The sequence below is a fragment of the Triturus cristatus genome, chromosome 6, assembly GCF_964204655.1.
Source record: "Triturus cristatus chromosome 6, aTriCri1.1, whole genome shotgun sequence".
Lineage (NCBI taxonomy): Eukaryota > Metazoa > Chordata > Amphibia > Caudata > Salamandridae > Triturus > Triturus cristatus.
In genome coordinates this window covers 1,089,306,115-1,089,327,556 of record NC_140589.1, presented here as the reverse complement: position 1 = coordinate 1,089,327,556, position 21,442 = coordinate 1,089,306,115, and the positions used below count along the sequence as shown (strand labels likewise).

General features: G+C 50.9%; 1 protein-coding gene across 3 annotated transcripts in view; it reads right to left on the bottom strand.

Annotated features, from left to right (window-relative positions):
- The window catches only part of LYST (lysosomal trafficking regulator), a 3,752,809-nt gene that overhangs the window by 3,183,004 nt on the left and 548,363 nt on the right, over window positions 1-21,442 (bottom strand). For 2 of the 3 annotated variants that reach the window (XM_085611970.1, XM_085611971.1), the window contains exon 6: window positions 12,618-12,779. The exons of the other annotated variant lie outside the window; for it this stretch is intronic. In XM_085611970.1, the coding sequence (XP_085468096.1) occupies window positions 12,618-12,779 (162 nt within the window). The remainder of the gene's footprint in view (window positions 1-12,617; window positions 12,780-21,442) is intronic. 3 annotated transcript variants of the gene reach the window in all.

Genomic DNA, 21,442 nt, shown 5'->3' with positions numbered 1-21,442 from the left:
CTCAGGTGAGGGACCCCCTCTCAGCCAGCTTCCCTCCCCACAGCCAGGGATCGCCATCAAGCCGGGACGTATGGATCTCGCACAGGATGACCCAGGCCAGGCAAACCCCACTCGAGGCCTCCTCCGTCCACGCAACATCCCCTGGCCACGTACCCCTCCAAGAGGGACCACGAAGGAGAGCCTTTCCAGATGCCGGATGGCACCCAGGGGGGTCTGCGTGTAGGATTTTAGCAGGATTATATGGCGGGTCGGCTGGGAGCCTTAGTAGCTCACATCCTGTCAGCCATATTGCTTGGCCACACCCCCATGATTCCAGCATGTTTGATATTAAACATGACGGGGTTCGTTACAGCCAGTTTAGACATGGTCATCACATAATGACGCATGTCCAGTCTATATATCGTAGCGGCTGATGCACTTACAACCCGGAAGAATGGACTCCGAAGGTTGTAGGGGTGTTCCGCTCATGCAGAGGCACCCTCACACTTAAAACAGAGTGCCCTGCGTTCAGGACTGAAAGGCCTGCCTTAGGGGTGACTTATGGGTTTTAAGTGCAGTGACCTCAGATATAAGGAAACTTATATCGGTCATAAGTGGTGCTAGCGTTTGAGTTACTTACCTTCGGTAACGATGTATCTGGTAGAGATGATTCTAGCCGCAGATTCCTTCACGTAGAATTATCCCAAGGCATGAGACTGGATCCGGAAACTTTTTGCCACAGCATCCCTGCGCGCCGGGGGCGGGGCGACATCACGCGACTCCACCCAGGCGTTGTCCGCATACGTGACGTCCGCGAGGTCACATAAGACCCGCCCCGGCGTGCCCACGTCAGTTTTCTTCGGACAACTTTTTCCACACCACAACGCGGAACCACCAGATAAACTGTGGGAGCATGGAAACACTGTGCGAAGAGCAGAAAAATTGGAAAGAAATGGTGACTAACACCACCACCAGGGTAGTGCCAACACCACAGACCCCAAGGGCAGGGAAAGAAAGAAGAACAAGCAGAAACCTGCCCACACATACACAACTTCCCATCCCTGTGCCCCGAAAGCAAGAACAGGCATAAACGTCATGGCACACATAGGGAGTCCACCCCCCTCATCCTGAGCAAGGAATGGCAGTCCCAAGACAAACAGGGACAGCAAACCTCCAAGCCACCCCAACCTAGAGGGCAACCAACCCACAAGGGAAAAAGGGCAAGACAAGGCCAGATGACCCTTAATCAGAGGATAGCAATGGAAGGAAGGGAGGGAGGACAGGGATAGAAGCAATCCCCCCCAAACCTGGAGTAGCCAGAGCAGCAGGGCACCGGAACCCCATCCTTCAAAGGACCAAATGAGTAATGAACCGCCCCCAGACGGAGCCACCCGTCAAGAACAAAGAAGGCACTCACAGGAGACACAGCCCCCACCGGGAGGCGAGTATTGAAGACCAACCAAAGGGTCCTCGCAGAATAGGGGAGGAAGGGCGGGCCGTGAAGGAATCGTCGGCTAGAATCGTCTCTACCAGATACATCGTTACGGAAGGTAAGTAACTCATACATCTGAGAGAGACTACTAGCCGCAGATTTCTTCACGTAAAATAGATACCCTAGCAATACCCCCTGGGAAGGAGGATCTGCAAAAGGACCTCACCAGCCAATGCAGAACTGAGGGCCCCACAGAGGACCCGATCTGTGGACCAGGTAGAACGTCGACCCTGCCAGGCCAAGGGAACCCCCACAAGCAGGACCCCACCGACCCCAAGGGGATGTAGGAGGGAAAGAAGGCTGAAAAGGCTCATACACTCACAGCAGAGGGACCAAGGGCAAGGACTGAGAGGCCGAAGCTCCCCACTCCCTCACAACGCAACATAGCTTCCGCCCAATGCCAAGACAGGAAAAGCGGAAGAAAAAGGAGATGCCTAGAGGACCCAAGGAAACTAGGGAAAAGAAGGCAGACCCACTCCAGAGGGAGAGCAGCCTGCCAGTCAGAACAGCACCGGCAGTCAAAGCGAGAAGCAAGAAGAACAGCCAGAGGTCCCAGGAAGTACGAGTAGGCGACGCCCGGCGGTGGAAAGACAGGATCATTCCAGACCTCAGGACAGGAGCAGGGAGAGGAGGAGATGCCCGGACCACCACTACGAGTGGCCGCGCACACGACCTCAGGAAGCAAAAGCAACCTACCTAAATGCCATGCAGAACAGGCACCCGAAGGCGACCAGAACCCTCTAGCAGAGCGCAAGCCATATGACAGCTACCACTACCCCACATAGAGTACGTTAAGTCCCAAGATATGGGAACCCTCTTTGGAAGAACTTCTGCAGCAGAGGAAAAAACAAAAGAGCCACGGGGAAGAAATCACCCCCGCTGAAGGCTTGACAAACAGCCCAAGCAAAGCAGAAGGCCCAATCTCAGGGCCAAGTCTGTGCAACAACCCCTGCAGAACCACACACAATTAACACAAGGGCCGTCCAGCAGCCAACAATGCCAAAGTCCCAAGGAAGGACGCAAACGGCTAGAAAATACACTGCACAGTCAGAACAGCCGGCCTAAGAAGGCCCAGAATCAAACCAACTCATTAGTCACTGAGGAGGGGACGGAGGAGGGGGATAAGGCGGAGGAGGAGGAGGACGGAGCCCTGCCAAGAGCCTTTGGATGGGGGTGTCGGCCGGGGCATGGAACAACAGGCTGCCATCAAACGGAAGGTCGATGAGGCGCTCCCGAATATTCTCAAAAAATACTCCGTCCCGAAGCCAAGCATGGCGACGGAGAGCGACAGAGGAAGCCATGGCCCGGCCCAGCACCTCCGAGATGTCAAGAGCGGAGCGGAGAATAAACGCCGCACGCTCCCGGCCATCCAACACATTATGCCGCAAGTCCATCAGGCCAGACTCCTGGGACACTGCAGATCCCAGAGACTCCGCCGAGCCTCCACAAACAGGAGGAGGCCCTAGCCAGCACACACAAGGTGTTAAGGGCCCGCAGGGACACGCTGGTCGAGGCGAACATGTTGCATCCCCAAGAGTCCAGCCAGCGGGCCTCTCGGGACAGTGGAGTCAACAGCGGCGGCAGGAAGGGAAAAGCAGTCCACAAAAGGGGGCTAGCGGCTGAGGGGTGAAGGGACAGGCACGCCGGGTCACGCGGCGCTGGGAGGTGCAGTTGCAGAAGATTCTGAGGCACCGGGTCCCCTGAGGCAGGACGCTTCAAAGCCCCCCGTCAGGGAAGAAAGAAGCGAACCTTCAAAGGGAAGTAAGATTTCCCTCCCACCAGAGCCCGGGTGGAGGACCTCCAATAGATGGTCCACTGGAATTAGAGCCACTGGATCACCCATGCGCAGGATGCCCACAGCTGTGGACACCGCATGAGCGAAGGCTGCACCCGCCTCCGTAGGGCCCCGCGGTGGAGAAATCAGCTCCTCCGTGGGGGACGGCTGCAATCTAAGGCAGCCTTCCCCGAGGCCAAGAGGGGTGGGCAAGGGCCAGACCTGGAAGTCAGAAGGAGCCGAAGAATGAGGGACCTGCAGCTCTTCCGACGAACACCTCTGCCCCAGGAAGGGTGGGGAGTCGCCCTTCCACGCCGGTGACCAGTCTCCGGGGAGGACGACACCAATATGCATGCCTCCGGAGAAGGAGCATCTGAAGACGAATCCGCGGTACGACCCCTGCACGGAGCCGTAGAAACCGCTGCCTGAGGTAGGACGTCGGGACCAGCCGGCGTCGCCGGACAAGGGCCCTCCAAGTCACCCCGCACTGGGGACCGGAGTAGAGCTGGAGCCGCACCGGCTCCATGGCAGCGGCGGAGTGATGCCGATCCGACCCCTGCCGAGGAAGCCACCTGCGCGGGGGACCGAGGCAGGCCTGGGGAGTGGCACGAAGCCCTCCGACAGCCGCAGCCCAGAATGAGGTAAAGATCGCTCTGCAACCCATGTGGCGGTGCCAGGGATGATTCAACCACCGACGAGGTAGCCAACTGTGTGGAGGGATGAGAGGGGCCCGGAGAGGGACGAGGGGTCTCCCCTCGGCCTCGACCCGGAGCGGGATGAGGCGGGTCCACAGACCTCCGTGGCTCCGCACGGTCCAGTTGCTGCCGGCACCATAGCGGTGTCACCTTGGCCTTAGACCACGTCACCCTGGCAAAGGACAGAGGGGCTCGGGATGTGACCCAAGCCCCGGCGACCTCCCGCGACACCACAGGGACCCCCGCAGGAGTTTGAGGTGAGGCAGAGACGCCGTGGCCTGAAGGAGGTGCCCCAGAAGAGCCGCACCCCAACAGTACCACATCCAAGCCTGGATCCGAACCAGTCGGCGCCAGGGCCGGAGCCACCAGCAGCACCAGAGAGGGCCCTGCGCAGAGCGAGGGATCCGCCGACGCCCCAGAAGGGGAAGCAGGAGGAGACGCCAGCGAGGCCTGCAAAGCCGCCACGTATGTCTCCATTTGGACTCTTGACGCCCCAACACCGGGAAATGGTGGATAGGACAACACGCGGGCTGCATCACTCGCGGAGAGTCCATTCGCCCGGGAGGCCGGAAACCAGCCCCCGGGGACAAATTGCAACACTTACCCACCAGGCAGCGACGCTCACGTGACATCGGAGAAAGGCGAGGACGACGACCACGGCCTGATCTGAATCCATCTGTCGAAGCAGACCGAGGGGCGGACCTCGACCTGGAGAGACGCGCCAAGAGAAGTTTCATCCGGCGCTCCCGCCGTTACTTCGGCTTCAACTGTTGGCACGCCACAATCTGTGGTGCCGTGATCTTCCCCCAAACACCACTTACAAATGAGGTGAGGGTCCGTCGCCGACATAAGACGCCCACAAGACGTGCAAGTCTTAAAGCCCGAATTCATTCACACACTGTTCCACTAAAAAATGGAAGAAAAAAGGGGCAGAAAAGGCTCGGATCCGCGTTGCACGCAGAAAAGGAAAAAACTGATGTGGGCGCGCCGGGGCAGGTCTTATGTGAACTCACTGACGTCACGTAGGTGGACGACGCCTGGGCGGAGTCGCGTGATGTCGCCCTGCCCCCGGCGCGCAGGGATGCTGTGGCAAAATATTTCCGGATCCAGTCTCACGCCTGGGGATAATCCTACGTGAAGGAACCTGCGGCCAGAAGTCTTTATCAGATACCAGCTTACACAAGCTGCAATGGCAGGCCTGTAGTCACAATGTTAGTGGTCTCCCTTCGGTGGCACAATACATGCTTCAGCCCATGGGAGACCCCTGGTGTACCTATCCCCGGGGTACCTTGGTAACATATACTAGGGACTTAGAAGGGTACACCAGTGACCAATCTGGGGTGTACCCAAGTACTCACCATATCCAATTTAGTAGAGAAAGCACAAAGACTTGGGTCTTGATTAGCAGGGTCCCCGTCAGACTAGTCCGAAACAGCATAACACCAGGCAAAAAGTGTGGCTAAACATAAAAGCAGATCCTACTTTCCTACCGGCTGGACATGTCCTTTTAAGTTTTACATGTCCTGGTAGTGAAAAGCTCCCAAAGTTGTTTTTCACTACTGCAAGGCCCATATCTCCCATAGGATTACATTGGGATTACCTTATTACATTTTAAAAGTGTAATTTTCAGTTGAGAAGAGATAAGACCTCCAAGTTTGGTGTCTCTGGACTCTCAATTTAAAATCACAACTTATGGTTAAGTCGAATTTTTTAATATTCTTTTTATTAAGAAAAAACAAACAGATAGCAAGATGACAGTATACGAGTCTACAATACACATATGCATGATTCCAAGTGAGGAATATGTGGGAATCACAGTTTACAGTCGTATGCAGTCACATTGGCACTTTCAAACATGGCCATTGGTTAATGCTCAACACTACGTCACAATTGCAATACAAACATTTGCAGCACTTGGTATACAATATACAGGTGATCACGTCATTCATCTCCATGCAGGGACACATTATAGACATCAGCTACATTTCCTAGTTTAAGCCGATCACGGCGCAGTTCGATTGTAGGGGATATGCAGATATCTCCTCTGTATCTATTCAACCCTGACCACTTACAGTCCCATTTTTTGTGGCAGCCCCTATTTTTGAAGACATCTTTTTCAGCCATCATTGTCCTGTCCATGTCGACTGCCCAGTCGCGCACAGTCGGGATCACCCCCACCCCCCATTTTTGTGCAATTTTGCGCATTGCAATGGCCCATCCCAAAGAGGCCCATGTTTTCTCGGTTTGCGTTAGATCAGTGGCTTCCCAAATATTTAGTAGGCATAGTTGGGGAGAGGCTTTCAGAGTCTTACCGCCTGCTCTTTCCATCTGTTTCCTGACATCACCCCAGTATACTTTCACTAGTGAACAGTCCCAAATGATGTGGAAAAAGGTTCCTATTTGGTGACATTTCCTAAGGCACAGGGGGGGTCAGCAATCCTATCCATTTTGACCAAGATCCCTGCATCTAAATATATACAATGTAAGATCTTCAATTGGACCAGTCTTAGTCTCATGGAGATAGCCACTTCCCTAGGGGAGGCTAGCACATCACGCCAATCCTCGTCTTCAAGCTCCCCCAGGTCCATCTGCCAGTAGTGAAGCAGGCATAATAAGGGGTCTGGGCGATTGTTTAGTATTTTTTTTTATATGTGAAGTCAAATTTTAAATTGCAATTCTGAAAATGCCACTTTCAGAAAGTTGAAAAAAGAACAGATGATGGACGGAATGCTGAATTAATCAAACATTCACCGAGTCACATATCTGGGTTAAATCCATAGTTTTTTGCGCACTACGCCATTCCAGTTTAGACCCAGCCATATGCAAATCGGTCTTCAACAGTCCAGCAATAACTGCTAGTCTTCCCTGGACCAGAAACAAGATTCCTGGACCGGTTTCGGGGTAACACCCCTCATCAGCCAGGCTAGCTTGAATCTGGCATTTTTTTTAATTCAGACATTTGGTGCCTGCTGCCGGTCTCTGATCATTTGTCTGGGGTGGGCGACAGCTGGGCTTTGCGTATTCCCCCTAGACAGCCACACACAATGGAAGCTTAGATGTGACTTGATGGGCCACCCCTGGGAGGATGGGAGGAAGGAGCTTGACCCAGCCTTACTTAAACCTGTATAGGCTGGGTCCTGTCCCCACATAAATTGATGCATACCACCATGTAGTGTGCCTGGAACAGGGGCAGAAAGGGAAGGACCTCTGTGTACTTCAAAGGCCTGTCTTCGAAGTCTACCCCTCTTCAAATGCCCAATAGATTATAAGTACTGAACCTCTGACACCACTACTTCAGTAAACGTCTGGACCTGTGACTACTCTGCCAGGAAGATGAACTGTTGTGCTGCTGATGAACTAGACTGCTGCTTGCTGGACTCCTGCCTTGCTGTGTTGCCCTGCTGTCTGTTGTTCTCTCTTCCCTAGGTGACAAGGCCTAACATGCATCACTTGAACCCAGAGTGACTCCAAGAACAAGCTGGCTGGCCTCCTGAACTGGCGTTTCATGGACATAAAAGACTTCTAACCACCCTGCTCCTGGACTCTACCATCTGTGCTGCTAAGTGGTGCCACCCCAGTCCTAGGTCCTTTGAAGTGGGCCTAAGGTGTTTGCTCCACTGGAACTGCCACATCCTCTGCTGCTGTTGCGTGGAACAGAACCTGTGCATCGCCTTCGGGACTGCCACTGCTGCACTTTTCCCATTGCAAAGTACTCGCATCCCGTCGCTGGAGGACGGGACGACAAGCTGCACTGCAGCCTAATCGCTCATTGGAACCGAAGCATCGCCTAATCTTTACAACGCATTCTCAACACTGGTCGTTGCATCACATGCCTAGGGGCCTGGATCCTAGACGTCGACGCAGCGGAACTAGTACCCTAACTTTGCTGGGTCTTGGAACAGACGCCTCGCTGCTAATGGATTCAGAAAATCAATGCATCACCTCGTTTGCATGGTTTGCAACAGACGCAACGCTTCACAAATCAGATTTAAGGTACTTTGTTTCAAACTGGCTCCCTTAGCAGGTCCAAGCTGCATCGCAGTGGCCTGAACGTCTGTCTTTGTCCCAGTCTGGTGCAACCAGATATCCCCAGACGACGCTTTTTGCTTCTAAGCACTATTTTACAGTTTCATCTTTGAAAATTCATAAATCAATTTCTACTTATTGGATTTTTGTTCCTTTGACCTCGTTTTATTTATTAAAGGCAGAACAATTTTTCTAATTTGGTGTGGTACATTTTGTGTGGTGTTTTCACTGTTTTACTCTTTGAAGTTTTGCACAAATACTTGACAGACTGTGTAGGAGCATGGCTTAGTATATGGTGCACACTTATTTAAGTGCACCGTGCGCTAATCCAGACAAACCTTATGGTGAGTTTAGTGGTCTTAGACAACCATAGAAAGCTCTCTAAGTGGTCGCTGTGGGGAGCAGCCTTCAGGTTTAGTCCAGGAGTGTTAAGCAGCTTGTTTTACCAGAACTAATCATACAGTGTAGGTTAAACGACAAATAACCACACAGTGTAGTTATAAGAATACGTATATTTATTATATGCACTCACTAACACATTGGTATATCTCCTACCCCGAGATATCAACACAATACACATAATACTTCAAATGTAATCAGGTAAGTAAGCACAAATCCACAGTGGTCTCCAGGGGGAGACAAACCATATACTAAACAAGCATTTGCAATGCAATCAGTTTCCCCTTTGGGGCCTTATAAGTATTTATCCATGTGGCACATTATCCTGGGTGCTGCAACCGCCAGCTCAAATTAAGCAGAGGGAGAGGGGAGATACGAGAGGCCTGGAGGGAGAGGAGAGTAGCAGAGGTGAGATGAGAGGCCTGGGGGGAGAAAAGAGCAGCATGGGAGGAATGAGAAGCCTGGAGGGAGAGGGGAGCAGCGAGGGGGGGGGGGGGGATGAGAAGTCTTGAGGGAGAAGGGATGTACAAGAGGCCTGGAGGGTGAGGGGAGCAGTAGAGGATGGAAGAGAGGCCTGGAGGGAGAAGAGAACAGCATGGGAAGACAAGACGCTTGGAGGGAGAGGGGAGCAACGAGGGAGGGATGAGAAGCCTGGAGGGAGAGGGGAGCAACGAGGGAGGGACGAGAAGCCTGGAGTAAGAGGGGAGGGACGAGAGTCCTCGAGGGAGAGGAGAGCAGCAGAGGAGGAGGGACGAGAGGCCTGGAGGGAGAAGAGAGCAGCTTGAGAGGGATGAGAAGCCTGGAGGGAGAGGGGAGCAATGAGGGAGGGATGAGAAATCTGGAGGGAGAGGGAAGCAACGAGGGAGGGACAAAAGGCCTGTAGGGAGAGGAGATCGGCCTGGAGGGAGAGGAGATCAGTAGAGGAGGGACTTGAGGCCTGGAGGGAGAAGAGAGCAGCATGGGAGGACAAGAAGCCTGGAGGGAGAGAGGAGCAACGAGGGAGGGACGAGAAGCCTGAAGGGAGAGGGGAGCAATGAGGGAGGGACGAGAAGCCTTGAGAGAGAGGGGAGCAATGAGGGAGGGACGAGAAGCCTGGAAGGGGGGGGGAAGAGGCCTGGAGGGAGAGGGGATCAACGAGGGAGGGATGAGAAATCACAATGTTTTGACATTCAGAAGTGAGAAGCACAACATCAGCCCCTTGAACTTGAGAGCATCCTTGAATTGTGCAGATGCGACTCCCTTCGCGTCAGCTTCGACAAAAGTCGCAGGTCACACAACACATCATGACAAATAACGAAATGAATACAACACAGGTAGTTTATAGATAGATGGGGGTGGGTGTGTGCAACCCTCGAGTTTCTGTGCCAGACTAGGCTCAAGGATTAACAAGCAAAAGTAAAACAGGGGGGGGGGGGGGGGGGGGGAGGGAAGAGAGAGAGAGGGCGAGAGAGAGAGGGCGAGAGCGAGAGGGCGAGAGAGAGAGAGCGAGAGGGCGAGAGCGAGAGGGCGAGAGAGAGAGGGCGAGAGCGAGAGGGCGCGAGAGCGAGAGAGAGAGAGAGAGAGAAAGAGAGAGAGAAAGAGAGAGTGAGAAAGAGAGAGAGAAAGAGAGAGAGAAAGAGAGAGAGAGAGAGAGAGAGACTGTGGTGTAACCTCCAGAGCTGCAGGCTTCGGACCTGGGGAACCTGGTTCAAGTCTCTGTAGTGGTAAAACAGTGCATTTAAAAATGAAAAATACATGCCGTTAGTCACTAAAACGATGGCAGGAATGCTGATAAACCAAAAAAAGATATATATCCAGAAGGAACTGCGACGTTGAGACGACTAGGAGGAACCCTGAAGGCACAAGGGGAGTGGCGAGGAGTAACTCTGGGTGAAGTACCAAAAACAAAACCAGCACGCCTTCTCCTGCGGGACAACCAAAAGAAACCATTAGTGAAATCGCCATTTGGAGTGAGGGGGGAGGAGCCACACAATGGAGGGACAGTTGAAGTAACAGAAAAATAAGAAGTCAGCATTTCCGAATCCAGCATCTAACAGCCTATGGCAATGGGTGGGTTTGCCAAAGCCCCACAGAGAGTTACAACAAGTCAGCACTCGACCTGAAAAGTGGAATGCGAACTGTGACCTAAGTCGGGACTTGGACCAGAAGACTCAGAAGAGCTGAGGACCCGTGCAACCACCCGAAGGTATTTACCCAGGAACCCCACAGAGGCTGTGTCTGAGTGGAAGCGCAGCCGCGTACTCAATGCAAGTCAATGGAAAAGTCTTGGTTGCAGTTTTCAAGAACAGATACCCTTCCCAATGGACCCTGAAGAAACCCAGTGGAAGACAGAAGGTTGGGGAGTCACCCCATAAGTGGATACCCCAGGAACCAGGAAATCTACACCAGGGAAGACTGGTGCAAAGGTGGGAATTGATGTCGGAAACCGCCATAGACCCCAATGGAGGACTTCAGGAAAGATGCCGCTGGCGAAGGTGAAAGATTCCGGTGGAATCCAAGGATGGACTCTTGAAGAGAAGAACCTGCAAGCAGAGGGGACAGAGTCTATGCCACTTGGAGGTGACCAGGAGGCACGGAAGAGCAATGACCACCTATGACAGAAGATGCAGGAGTAATGATGGATACCTTGTCGCTGCAGCTGTGAGGACCAGGCAACGCTGTGGAAAACCAGGAGCCATTCACAAGCTGTCCCATGTCGGAAGTCAAGACCAGGAGGTCAGTGTCAGGCGGGCGCACCAACAAGCCTTGGCAGCAGCAACAGACGTGGTAAACGAAAAAGGAGCAATGTTGGGCAGTAGCAAGGACCAAGGGACGCACCAACTGCAGGAGAGAGCACGCCCTGAACAAGCAGGGAAGCCCACTGAAGCCACAGAAGACCCTCAAGAAGACCCACATGCCGAAGGCACAGGAGTCGCAAGAGAACCTCGAGGAGTTCACAAAAGATGCAGGCCCATGGTGCAGAGGATGCGGTGAGAACAAAGATCTTTCCAGGAAGAGATGCTGGAGGCTGGAGCTTCTTGTTGCCGAAGATCTCTGGAGTACAGAGCTAACTAGCCTTGGCAACTGTAAGTCAACGCTCCAGTGGTTCAGACGAGGGATATGGCCTCAAACCTACTGAGAGGGCAGGTCAGGCCTCAAGGGAGTTGCAGAACCACCAACTGTGTTGCTGAGCCTTTCGGAGTCTGTAGGATGTCAGGAGCAGCAGGCTGGTCAGCTTTGTTGTGGTGCCTGCAAATGCAGGGGAGCGACTCCTTCAATTCAAGGGAGATTCCTTCGGGTATCTTTGATGCCTACAGGCTTGAAGGGGAACCTGGATGAAGCACAGGCACAGATGACATAGAAGACTTGCAGCAAGACTAGGAGCATATGGAGTCTTCCTTGGTGCAGTCTCAGTTCCAGGCGAGGTCCAGCGAAGTCCAAGGTGCCTATGCAGTTGAAGTGGTTTCGGGTCTGAATCTTGACCCACGATGAATCTGAAGAGCTACCCACAGGTAAGCCCTTAAGTACCCAAGGGAAAGGGTTGGGACGATTCAAGGGGCTGGTCAGAGAAGATGATACTTCCATGTCCTTTGTCCAGTTTCGTGCCAGAGCGGGAATCAAGCTTTACCTGAACTGGCTCAAATTGGAGTATGCAATCAGGGTACCAAATGTGCCCTTCAAAGCAGCCTGGTCGTGCTGGCAAGCTCAATACACTAAGTCCTGTCTGGGAGGTGGTCACACCTCCCTGTGACAGGAAACCCATTGTTCAACCTTAACCTGCTCAAGCTCACTCAATTAACCTCGAAAAACACTTAGGTACTCTCTTCACCAGGATCTGAACTACCTTAGTTATGTGACCCCTACGATCTATATCTATGCTTTAGCTATGCATTTACCAATGTAAACGTCCGAATTTAATTACTGGAACTCGCTGCAACCCACGTATCTTGCTAATGTTGTAAAACACTGATACCTTCAGGCAATGTCCGCACTATATAAAATTGCAAAAAAAATACAAATAAAATCTTGCATCTAAAGTGGCGTCCGAGACAGAATGATGACTGTCCAAAGATATATCTAGGAATATAGCTACACAACAAGCTACTTTGGTGACACTGACAAAGATTACCATTTATTAAAAAATGCTGACCGACAAACCTATTTAACGTTTAGTAGTTATCTAATCATTATCCATGTTATATAAAAAAAAAAAGAGTCTCCAAGAAATACATAATAACATTACATAGGAAAAATTTAAAATATAATACTATACCTTTTCTATCCTCTGCCCAGGACACCTGAGATCATCCCAATTATTTGCCAATGCAATGCGAAATAGTGAACCATAAAGTGGTTTTGCCAAGTTAGTTTGAACTATTCCAGACTTGCTTAAAGCTTCATGTATTTCATGCAAGATATGTTCTACACTGAAAGTCTAAACAAAAAAAGACAATTATCAAACAGTCAAATTAATAGGAAGGTTTTGTACACACATTCCTAACGTTTTACTATAATCAAAATCACAACTATCGCTATTCAAGTTGAAGAAAATCTAACTTTATTAGAAAAAAAAACTATCAAAATCTTATTAAAATTAGATATTGTTCTGACAAAACCTTTCAGAGGAAACCTAGAGGATGATTTTATTCATCTGATGTGCATCACACCAAATGCACAAGTTACTACTTGTGTAACGATATATCTGTAAGACATTAGTTAGTGAAAGATTCCTTACCTTAGAATATTCTCAGGCGTCAGACTGGATCCGGAAAGTTTTCTGTAGCAGTACCCCTGCGCGTCAGTAGGTGGCGTCGTGCGGCTCTGCATCAGTCACTGGCGTCGTAAGCGCCGAGATGACGTCACGGAGACTACTTAGGCGCCACCCATGCGCGCTGACGTCAGTTCTGTACATGACTTTCCGCGCCAGGAACGCAGAGACATGCAAGAAAACTGACCACTGGTGCCATGAAACTAGGGCCCTGAAAGGGGGATGACCTTAACCCTAGAATCAGTTTGCAGAACAGGGAGGATGGGGCAGTAAGGAATCTATCACTAACTAATGTCTCTTACAGATATAGCGTTACAAAAGTAGTAACTTGTGCATCTGAAAGAGACACGTTAGTGATGGATTCCTTACCTTAGAATAAATACCCCAGCAATACCAACCCCGGTGGTGGGTCTGTGAATAGATTACACCAGAAAGCCATGGAGAACAGAACGGCCAAAGAAGCAGTCTCTCCGGACCTGACTGTCAAGGCAGTAATGCTTGGTAAACATGTGCAGCGAGGCCCACGTAGCTGCCTGACAAATGTCTTGCAAGGGGACGCCAAGTCCCAAGGCAGTAGTGGCTGCAGTTGCCCTGGTAGAATGGGCACGCAGCCCCACAGGAGGCTCCTTCTTAGCCAAGGAGTAACATGCTTTGATGCACAGAACGACCCACAGAGATGGTCTGTTTGTGCACAGACTGACCTTTTTTCGCACCCACGTAGCCAACAAAGACCTGGTCATCCACCAGGAACTGCTGTGTACGCTTTAGATAGAATGCGAGCACACGTTTTGGGTCCAGACGGTGGAGCCTCTCTTCCTCCCTCAAAGGATGCGGAGGCGGAAAGAAGATAGGCAAAGTGATGGTCTGCCCGATGTGGGAGGGCGTGACCACCTTTGGCAAAAAAGATGGACGGGTCCTTAACACCACCTTGTCCTGATGAACAGAAAGGAAAGGAGGTTTGGAAGAAAGAGCCTGGAGCTCACTCACTCTTCTGGCAGAGGTGATAGCTACCAGGAAAGCAGTCTTGAGAGTGAGAAGACGCAAAGGACAGGTATGAAGGGGCTCGAAAGGAGCGCACATCAGATAGGTCAAAATTAGATTCAAGTCCCATTGAGGCATGATGAACATCAAGGAAGGAAACGTGTGCATAATGCCTTTAAGGAAACGGTTAACAACCGGGGTATAAAAGAGAGAAGGCTGATCTGGAAGCCTCAAAAAGGCGGAGATGGCCGAAAGATAACCTCTGATAGTGCCCAGAGCAAAGCCCTGCTGGGCAAAATAAAGAAGGAACAGAAGAACTTCAGAAAGAGGGGCAGAAAGGGGATCCACAGCCTTTGCTGTGTACCATGCCACAAACTTGTTCCACCTGCGTATACAGTTTTAGTGGGGGGACGCCTGGCAGCGAGAATGACATCCCAGACTTCAGGAGGAAGATCGAAAGCAGGCAACTGCCGCCACTCAATCTCCACGCATGGAGGTGGAGGCTGGACAGGTTCGGGTGGAGGACCGTCCCCTGTCGCTGTGACTGAAGATCCTCCCAAAGAGGCAGACGGGTCGGGGGATCGATCGCCATGCTGAGTAGCTCAGGATACCAGTATCTTCATGCCGAATCCGGAGCCACAAGGATGACTTGGGTCAGGTAGCGCCGAATCTTCTTCAGCACTCTGGGCAGAAGTGGTACAGGCAGAAAGGCGTACAACAGACCGCAACTCCACTCGCGACGAAAAGCGTCGCCGAGCGAGTGCCGCCTTGGAAATTCCAACACGCAGAACTGATGACATTGCGCGTTCTTTTCGGTGGCAAATAGATCTAACCAAGTCTCTCCCCACTGCAGAAAGAGACCTTGCGCCACGTCCGAGTGCAGACACCATTCGTGATCCATCAAGCACCGGCAGCTGAGTTTGTCCGCCCTGGCGTTCAGAGAACCTGCCAGGTGTTGAACCACCAAGGTGGTGCCTAGATGTTCCAGCCATGTCAAGAGGCGCAGAGCCTCCTGACATAGGGTCTAGGACCCCACTCCGCCCTGTTTATTGCAATACCACATGGCGGTGGTGTTGTCCGTGAACACCTGCACCACACTTCCCTGGACAGAGGGAAGGAATGCTTTCAGTGCAAGAGGGAAGGAATGCTTTCAGTGCAAGCTGGATGGCCCTCAGCTCCAGAAGGTTGATATGGAGCCGAGACTCCGCCGGAGACCAGAGTCCTCTGATCTCCGCCTCTCCCAAGTGGCCTCCCCATCCCAGGAGAAAGCATCCGTCACCACTGTGTGCTCCGGTTGGGGAAGGGAGAGAGATCTGCTACTGACCCAATCGCGATTTGTGATCCACCACTGCAATTTTCGTGCAGTGCCCTCAGAGATCTGGACATGATCGGACAGGTTGCCCTGATGCTGCGCCCACTGGAACGTCAGGTCCCACTGCAGAGCCTGCATATGCCATCTGGCATGTTGCACTAGCAGGATGCCGGAGGCCATCAGGCCCAGGAGCCGGAGGGTCATCCAGACTGAAATCCGGGACAGAGGCTGAAAGATCGGAATCATAGCCTGAATGTCCCGGACTCGCTGCTCGGGAGGATAAACTGGAAACAGAGTTGAATCCAGAACCGCTCCGATGAAGGGGAGCTTCTGAGAGGGACTCCGGTGCGACTTTGGCATTGATGGAGAACCCCAGCAGATGCAGGAGGTCGGCCTTAATCTGAACGTGGGTGACGACTGTCTGGGGCGAGCCAGCCTTTAACAACCAGTCATCGAGGTAGGGGAAGACTGAGACCCCTGACCTGCGCAGGTGAGCTGCGACCACCGCCATCACTTTTGTGAACACCCGAGGGGCGCTGGTAAGGCCGAAGGGGAGTACGGCAAATTGCAAATGCTTGCGGCCTACCGTGAACCGCAGGTAACGCCAGTGGGCCGGCAGGACGGAGATGTGAAAATATGCGTCCTGCAAGTCCAACGCTACCATCCAGTCTCCAGGGTCGAGGGCAGCCAAGACCTGAGCCAGAGTTAACATCTTGAACTTCTCCTTCCGGAGGAAGCGATTGACGTTCCTGAGGTCCAAGATGGGGCGCAGGCCCCCTTTGTCCTTCTTGGGGATCAGAAAGTAGTGAGAATAACAACCACGTCCTACTTCTGGCCAAGGAACGTGCTCGATGGCCCCCTAGGCCAAGAGGGACGTAACTTCCTGCTGGAGAAGCAGCAAGTGATCCCCCGACATGCGGTGGCACCAAGGTGGCATGGCGGAAGGGGAGGACTGAAAGGGAAGAAAATAACCCCTGCGGATGATCTACAACACCCACTTGGCCGATGTGTTATCACGCCAGTGGTGGCGGTATTGGCGGATCCTGCCACCCACCAGCGTGGGGTGCTCCACAAAGCTCGGATTAGGAAGGTTTAGAGGTAGAAGCAGCAGGGACGGAGGTGGACTGCCCCCCATGCTGATTCCCAGAGCCGCCCCTGCGGAAGCCGCGGCCGCGCTGAGGCTGGTTCTGCACAGGCTTGTTGAAGGAACGTGCCTGGGTGCCCCACCTTGGCCACGAAAGGAACGAAACCCAGGAGTGGCTGGGCTCTTAGTGGAAAGACCCAAGGACTTGGCCATGGGTCCGTGGGATAATGGGTAGCAATTTACATCTGCACACTTCGAAGAACTTGTGAGGTTTTTGGGAATTAGACATACCAAAACCTTGTTATATCATCCAAGGAGTAATGGTCTCTTTGAGAGATTTAACAGGGTTATCTATGAAAATGTGCAAGTCTGTGGAAAAGTGCCTAAAAGAGGGCACACTGGTGCAGGGTCACCCTCTTGCCCACGGGTCCGAAGACTAACAAAAGAGAGATCGGCACTAGAGTTTGAGTAAATAAGTTTATTAATCACTCATGAGTGGGACCACGTCCACACAACACTCTCAGTGTTGCAGGAGGAGGCACACTGGATTCACAAACCATCGTCCTTTTATACAGTCAAGTTGCAATGTAAGCATGTGGACAGAACTGGAAAGAACAAGTTTATACACGGATATGGCTATCACAAACAAGGGCAGATAGATGACTACGTGGTCAGCAAAGTGGGAGGAGGAGCAGGAATGCTTATGGCAGCAGTAAATGGTCAACCGTTAACATCTGAGACCAGGTGCACTGGCAGCTACAAACCCCCAGCACGTACATTGCTTAGCAATGTCAGGAGGTCAACTAAAATAGATGACACAAGCAGAGTGAAAAGGCGAGTGGCAGAGGACGAAAGAATTAAGAAGGAAACTAAATGGATGCCACAGCCAAAATTACTGTTGCTTATGCTAACGTAAAATATTACGCGTTTCCACAGACGACCCTGTGAGGAATATACAATCATGTAACACTTGCGACTGAGGCTGAGTAGCTGGAACTGGCAATAGTGTAGCAGGGCTTAATGTCAAATATCCTTTCAATGTGATAGGAGGGGCCAAAAGGGTCAATTCATATCCTGTCAAGCGAGCACTAGTCAAATGCTGTGTTTTCGTTTGATTTAGCAAAGCATCAACTGAGTGGGGTACTAATACAAGCAGTTTGTGTGACAAAACTATTCCTTCACTCTGACGTATAGATACAGCCGCTGCTGCCACTGCTCGGAAACATCCAGGCGGTGCGCGAGCGACTGGGTCAAGGACAGCTGAGAAATATGCACAAGGACATTGTTTATCACCGTGTATCTGTGTTAAGACTGAGAGGGCACAACCTTTCCTCTCGTGTACGTAGAGCGTGAAAGTCTTAGTGTAGTCTGGATTCCCTGATACTGGTGCAGAGCAAAGAGCTTGGCGTAACTGTTGGAAGGCATTCTGACATTCAGTAGTCCATGGGAGGGGCATCGGAGTGTCTTTAGTCAAAAGGGCCAACAAAGGTTTAATAATGTGTGAAAAACTGGGGATCCACTGTCTACAAGAAGAAGTAAGGCCAATCAGTGCACAGACATCCTTCTGAGTACGAGGCACAGGAGTATCTAAAATGGTCTGAATAAGTTCTGGTGTGAGTGCACGTCCCTCCTTAGACAGGAGGTGACCTAAATAAGTAACCTGCTGTTTACAATATTGCAATTTCTTTCGCAAGACTTTGCGATTATGAGATGCAAGAATTGATAATAACAGTGTTCCTTCTTCACAATGCTCAGGAGTATCTGCAGCTAACAAGATGTCGATGTACTGGACAAGAGCCACCCCTTTTATTACAGGAAAGGAATCAAGCTGCCTTTTTAATGCCTGACTGTAAATGCTAGGACTCTGTATAGCCCTGTGGAGCTCTGCAGCACTGGAAGGATCTAATTTTCAGGGTGAACACAAACAAATAACGGCTTTTAGAGTGAATGGGTATTGAGAAGAAGGCATTCTTCAAATCAATCACCGAAAATGTAGTGGCAGTGGTAGGGACCATAGTGAGAAGTGTTGTGATATCAGAAACTACCGGATATTGGGGCACTACAATTTTATTAACCTCTCGCAAATCAATAATGAATCTGTGGATTTTAGTGTCAGTGTCTTTTTTCAAGATAGGAAGTATATGGCTATTGCAAGTATTATAGGGGACTTCTTCCACTACCCCCACTTTAGTCAAATCCTGAACTATGTATACTAATGCTTCTTAACATTCTCAGGATATTTTGCATTGGGGCAGTCGAGGAAATGAAACACCCTCCTTTACTTGGATATGCACAGGTGGAATAACCATATGACCCACATCAGTATCTGATCTAGCCCACAAAGTACTAGGTATGGACGCCAGAGCGACATCTTCATTGATAAGACAGGATCTCTCAACCATTGGATAATTATCATTCAAAATAGCACGCACACCTTCCGGAGAACATCGTATTGTAGCACGAAAATATTTAAGCACATCAATACCCACAATGTTGTCCAGTGTGTTAGGGGAAAGCAAAAATGGACATGCCACAGTGAATTTGCTAAATCCAAATTCAAGTGGCTGTGGAAGTGGGCTAGGTGTAGGTGTCCCAAAATCCTATCAATGTTATCTTTGTGCCGGACAGAGGAGCCCTAGGAACTAATCTTTTAGACAGAACACTACGGGTAGCCCCTGTATCAACCAGAAACTGATCAGTAGATCCCAAGACACTTGCGTCAACATAAGGACCCATTTGATCTACTGGCACCTCAACCAGTTCCTTACCCCATCCTAGGCACTCCTATGCATAATCCAAATCTGCAAGAGCATCAGCAGAATAATCAGAAATATGGTATTGATTTCGTCTATCAAAAGTATTAGAGTAATTTGGCCCTTGTTCAACCGCCTCAAACCTGGGACGAGCTCCTGTACCTCCCCTGTTTCCTGAATTCCCTGGGCGTCCTCTCATACTTTCCCTTCCCCGCTGATACTGCTGACCTCGCAAAAAAAGGCACTCAGAATGCCAATGCCCAGTCTCTTTACAATAAGCACACCGATCAGGGAACAAATTTGCTCAAGGGAGAGGGGGGACTCCAGGTGTATACATTGCACGTCCGCCTTTTCTACCTCCCCTAAATGGTGGACCATATACTTGAGCCAACTTAACTTTTGTCTTTAATTCTATAACCTTCTTATCCTCCCTGCCTTTCGCTTCTTGTCGCTCAATATTGGGCTATAGTCAAAAGGGAAACTGGGGAAGACTTGGTCCAAGAACTCTCGCTGGCCTTTAAGTGACTAGCTAATTCCGGTAACATATTAGCGACAAATTTGTCAACAAATAAATGCATACCTGTATCATCAGCCAATGACTGACCACTAAAATCATGGAATGTCTCTTCAAATCTTTTTTTGGGGGGGGGGAAATCTTTTTATTATTAACAGTGCTCATAAGACCATACAATGCAATGCCATGTACAAATAGCACCTTGGGGAACAATACAGACATCTGTGAATTACACATTCGTGATTCCCCAATGTCTTTCATCAATACAATTTGACTATTCCTCCAATAGGGCACCTGCCTCTCTATATTTGTGCCATGGCGCCCATATTTTCTTCCATTTCTTCGTGTACCCCTTGCTTTTATATACCGTTTCTTCCGCTCTTTGGCACCAGTCGAGATCCCGCTGCCAATCTTCCCATAGAGGGGGCGTCCGCACCCCCCAGGCCCTAGCAATATTCTGTTTCGCTACCCCTGCAGCCAGGGCCAGCCAGAGCTCAACATATCTCGACCAGTCACTGTCCCCTTTGATCAGCAAGAGAAGCCACTTTGGGTCCATCGGGACCTGCACCCCCGCTACCCTGGACATTGTGTCCGTAACTTTCACCCAGAATGAACTGATCACCGGACACTCCCAAATGATATGGAAGAAGGAGCCCTCTTGTTGGCAGCCCCGCACACAGAGCGCCGACTGACACCTTCCCCATGTATACAGGTGGATGTGAGGATAGTATGTGCGATGGAGGACTTTTAACTGTACGAGCCTAAACCTAGACCGGATCGCGATTTCCCTGGGCCCCTGGAGCGCATCCTGCCAGTCCTTCTCATCGAGGCTCCCAAGGTCCTGGGCCCAGACCGCTCAAAGACTAACCAAGGGATCGGGTATATTGTTTATCAATTTCCGGTAGATAGTGGATGTGGATTTCTCCTCAATGGGGTCGAGTAACAAACAATCTTCCACCAGGGGGTACTCCAGGATTACTGTGCAACTAGGTATGTGCGAGAGTAGAGCATGCTGGAGGCGTATGTTCTGATATCTCTGAGGTATGTAAGCTATACTCCTTCTGGAGATACTCAAAAGGACGGATGGCATCCCCCTTCCAGATGCCCCCAGATAGTCAATACCTATTTGGTGCCATCCCTTAAACACTTAACTTAACCACTTGCCTCAACAGGTTCCCCTGCCAAAGAGGAGATCTCCCGGTTAGCTTGACAGCCCAGCCCAAGAGCCGAGTCGCCTCTTGCTTGCAGTGGACGACTATATATATATATATCAATATCCTTAACCAGTACAAAAAAAGCATCCTGGAGGCCAAAACAGCTTATTTCTCCTCCAAAATCTTAGCAGCGGAGAACCAGTCTAAGGAGATCTTCTCCATCGTTCACAACCTGGCATTCTCGGACAGAACTACGCTTAAACCTGTCCCGTCAAATGACCTCTGTCTTTCTCTTAATAATTATTTCATCCAGAAAATTATCACCATTAAGGCCAACATCCCCCCACCTCCCCCTTCTTTTGTGGATCCCCAATGTCCCCCTCCCAAAGGTAAACTAACCACCTTTCCCCCTATCACTCGGGAAAACCGGACTTCATTGGTGCCTCTGATCAAATCTGGCTCCCCTCTTGATCCCTGTCCTGCCCATATCCTCCGCCACATCTTTGTCTCCTGTCTAGATCCCCCCCTTCAC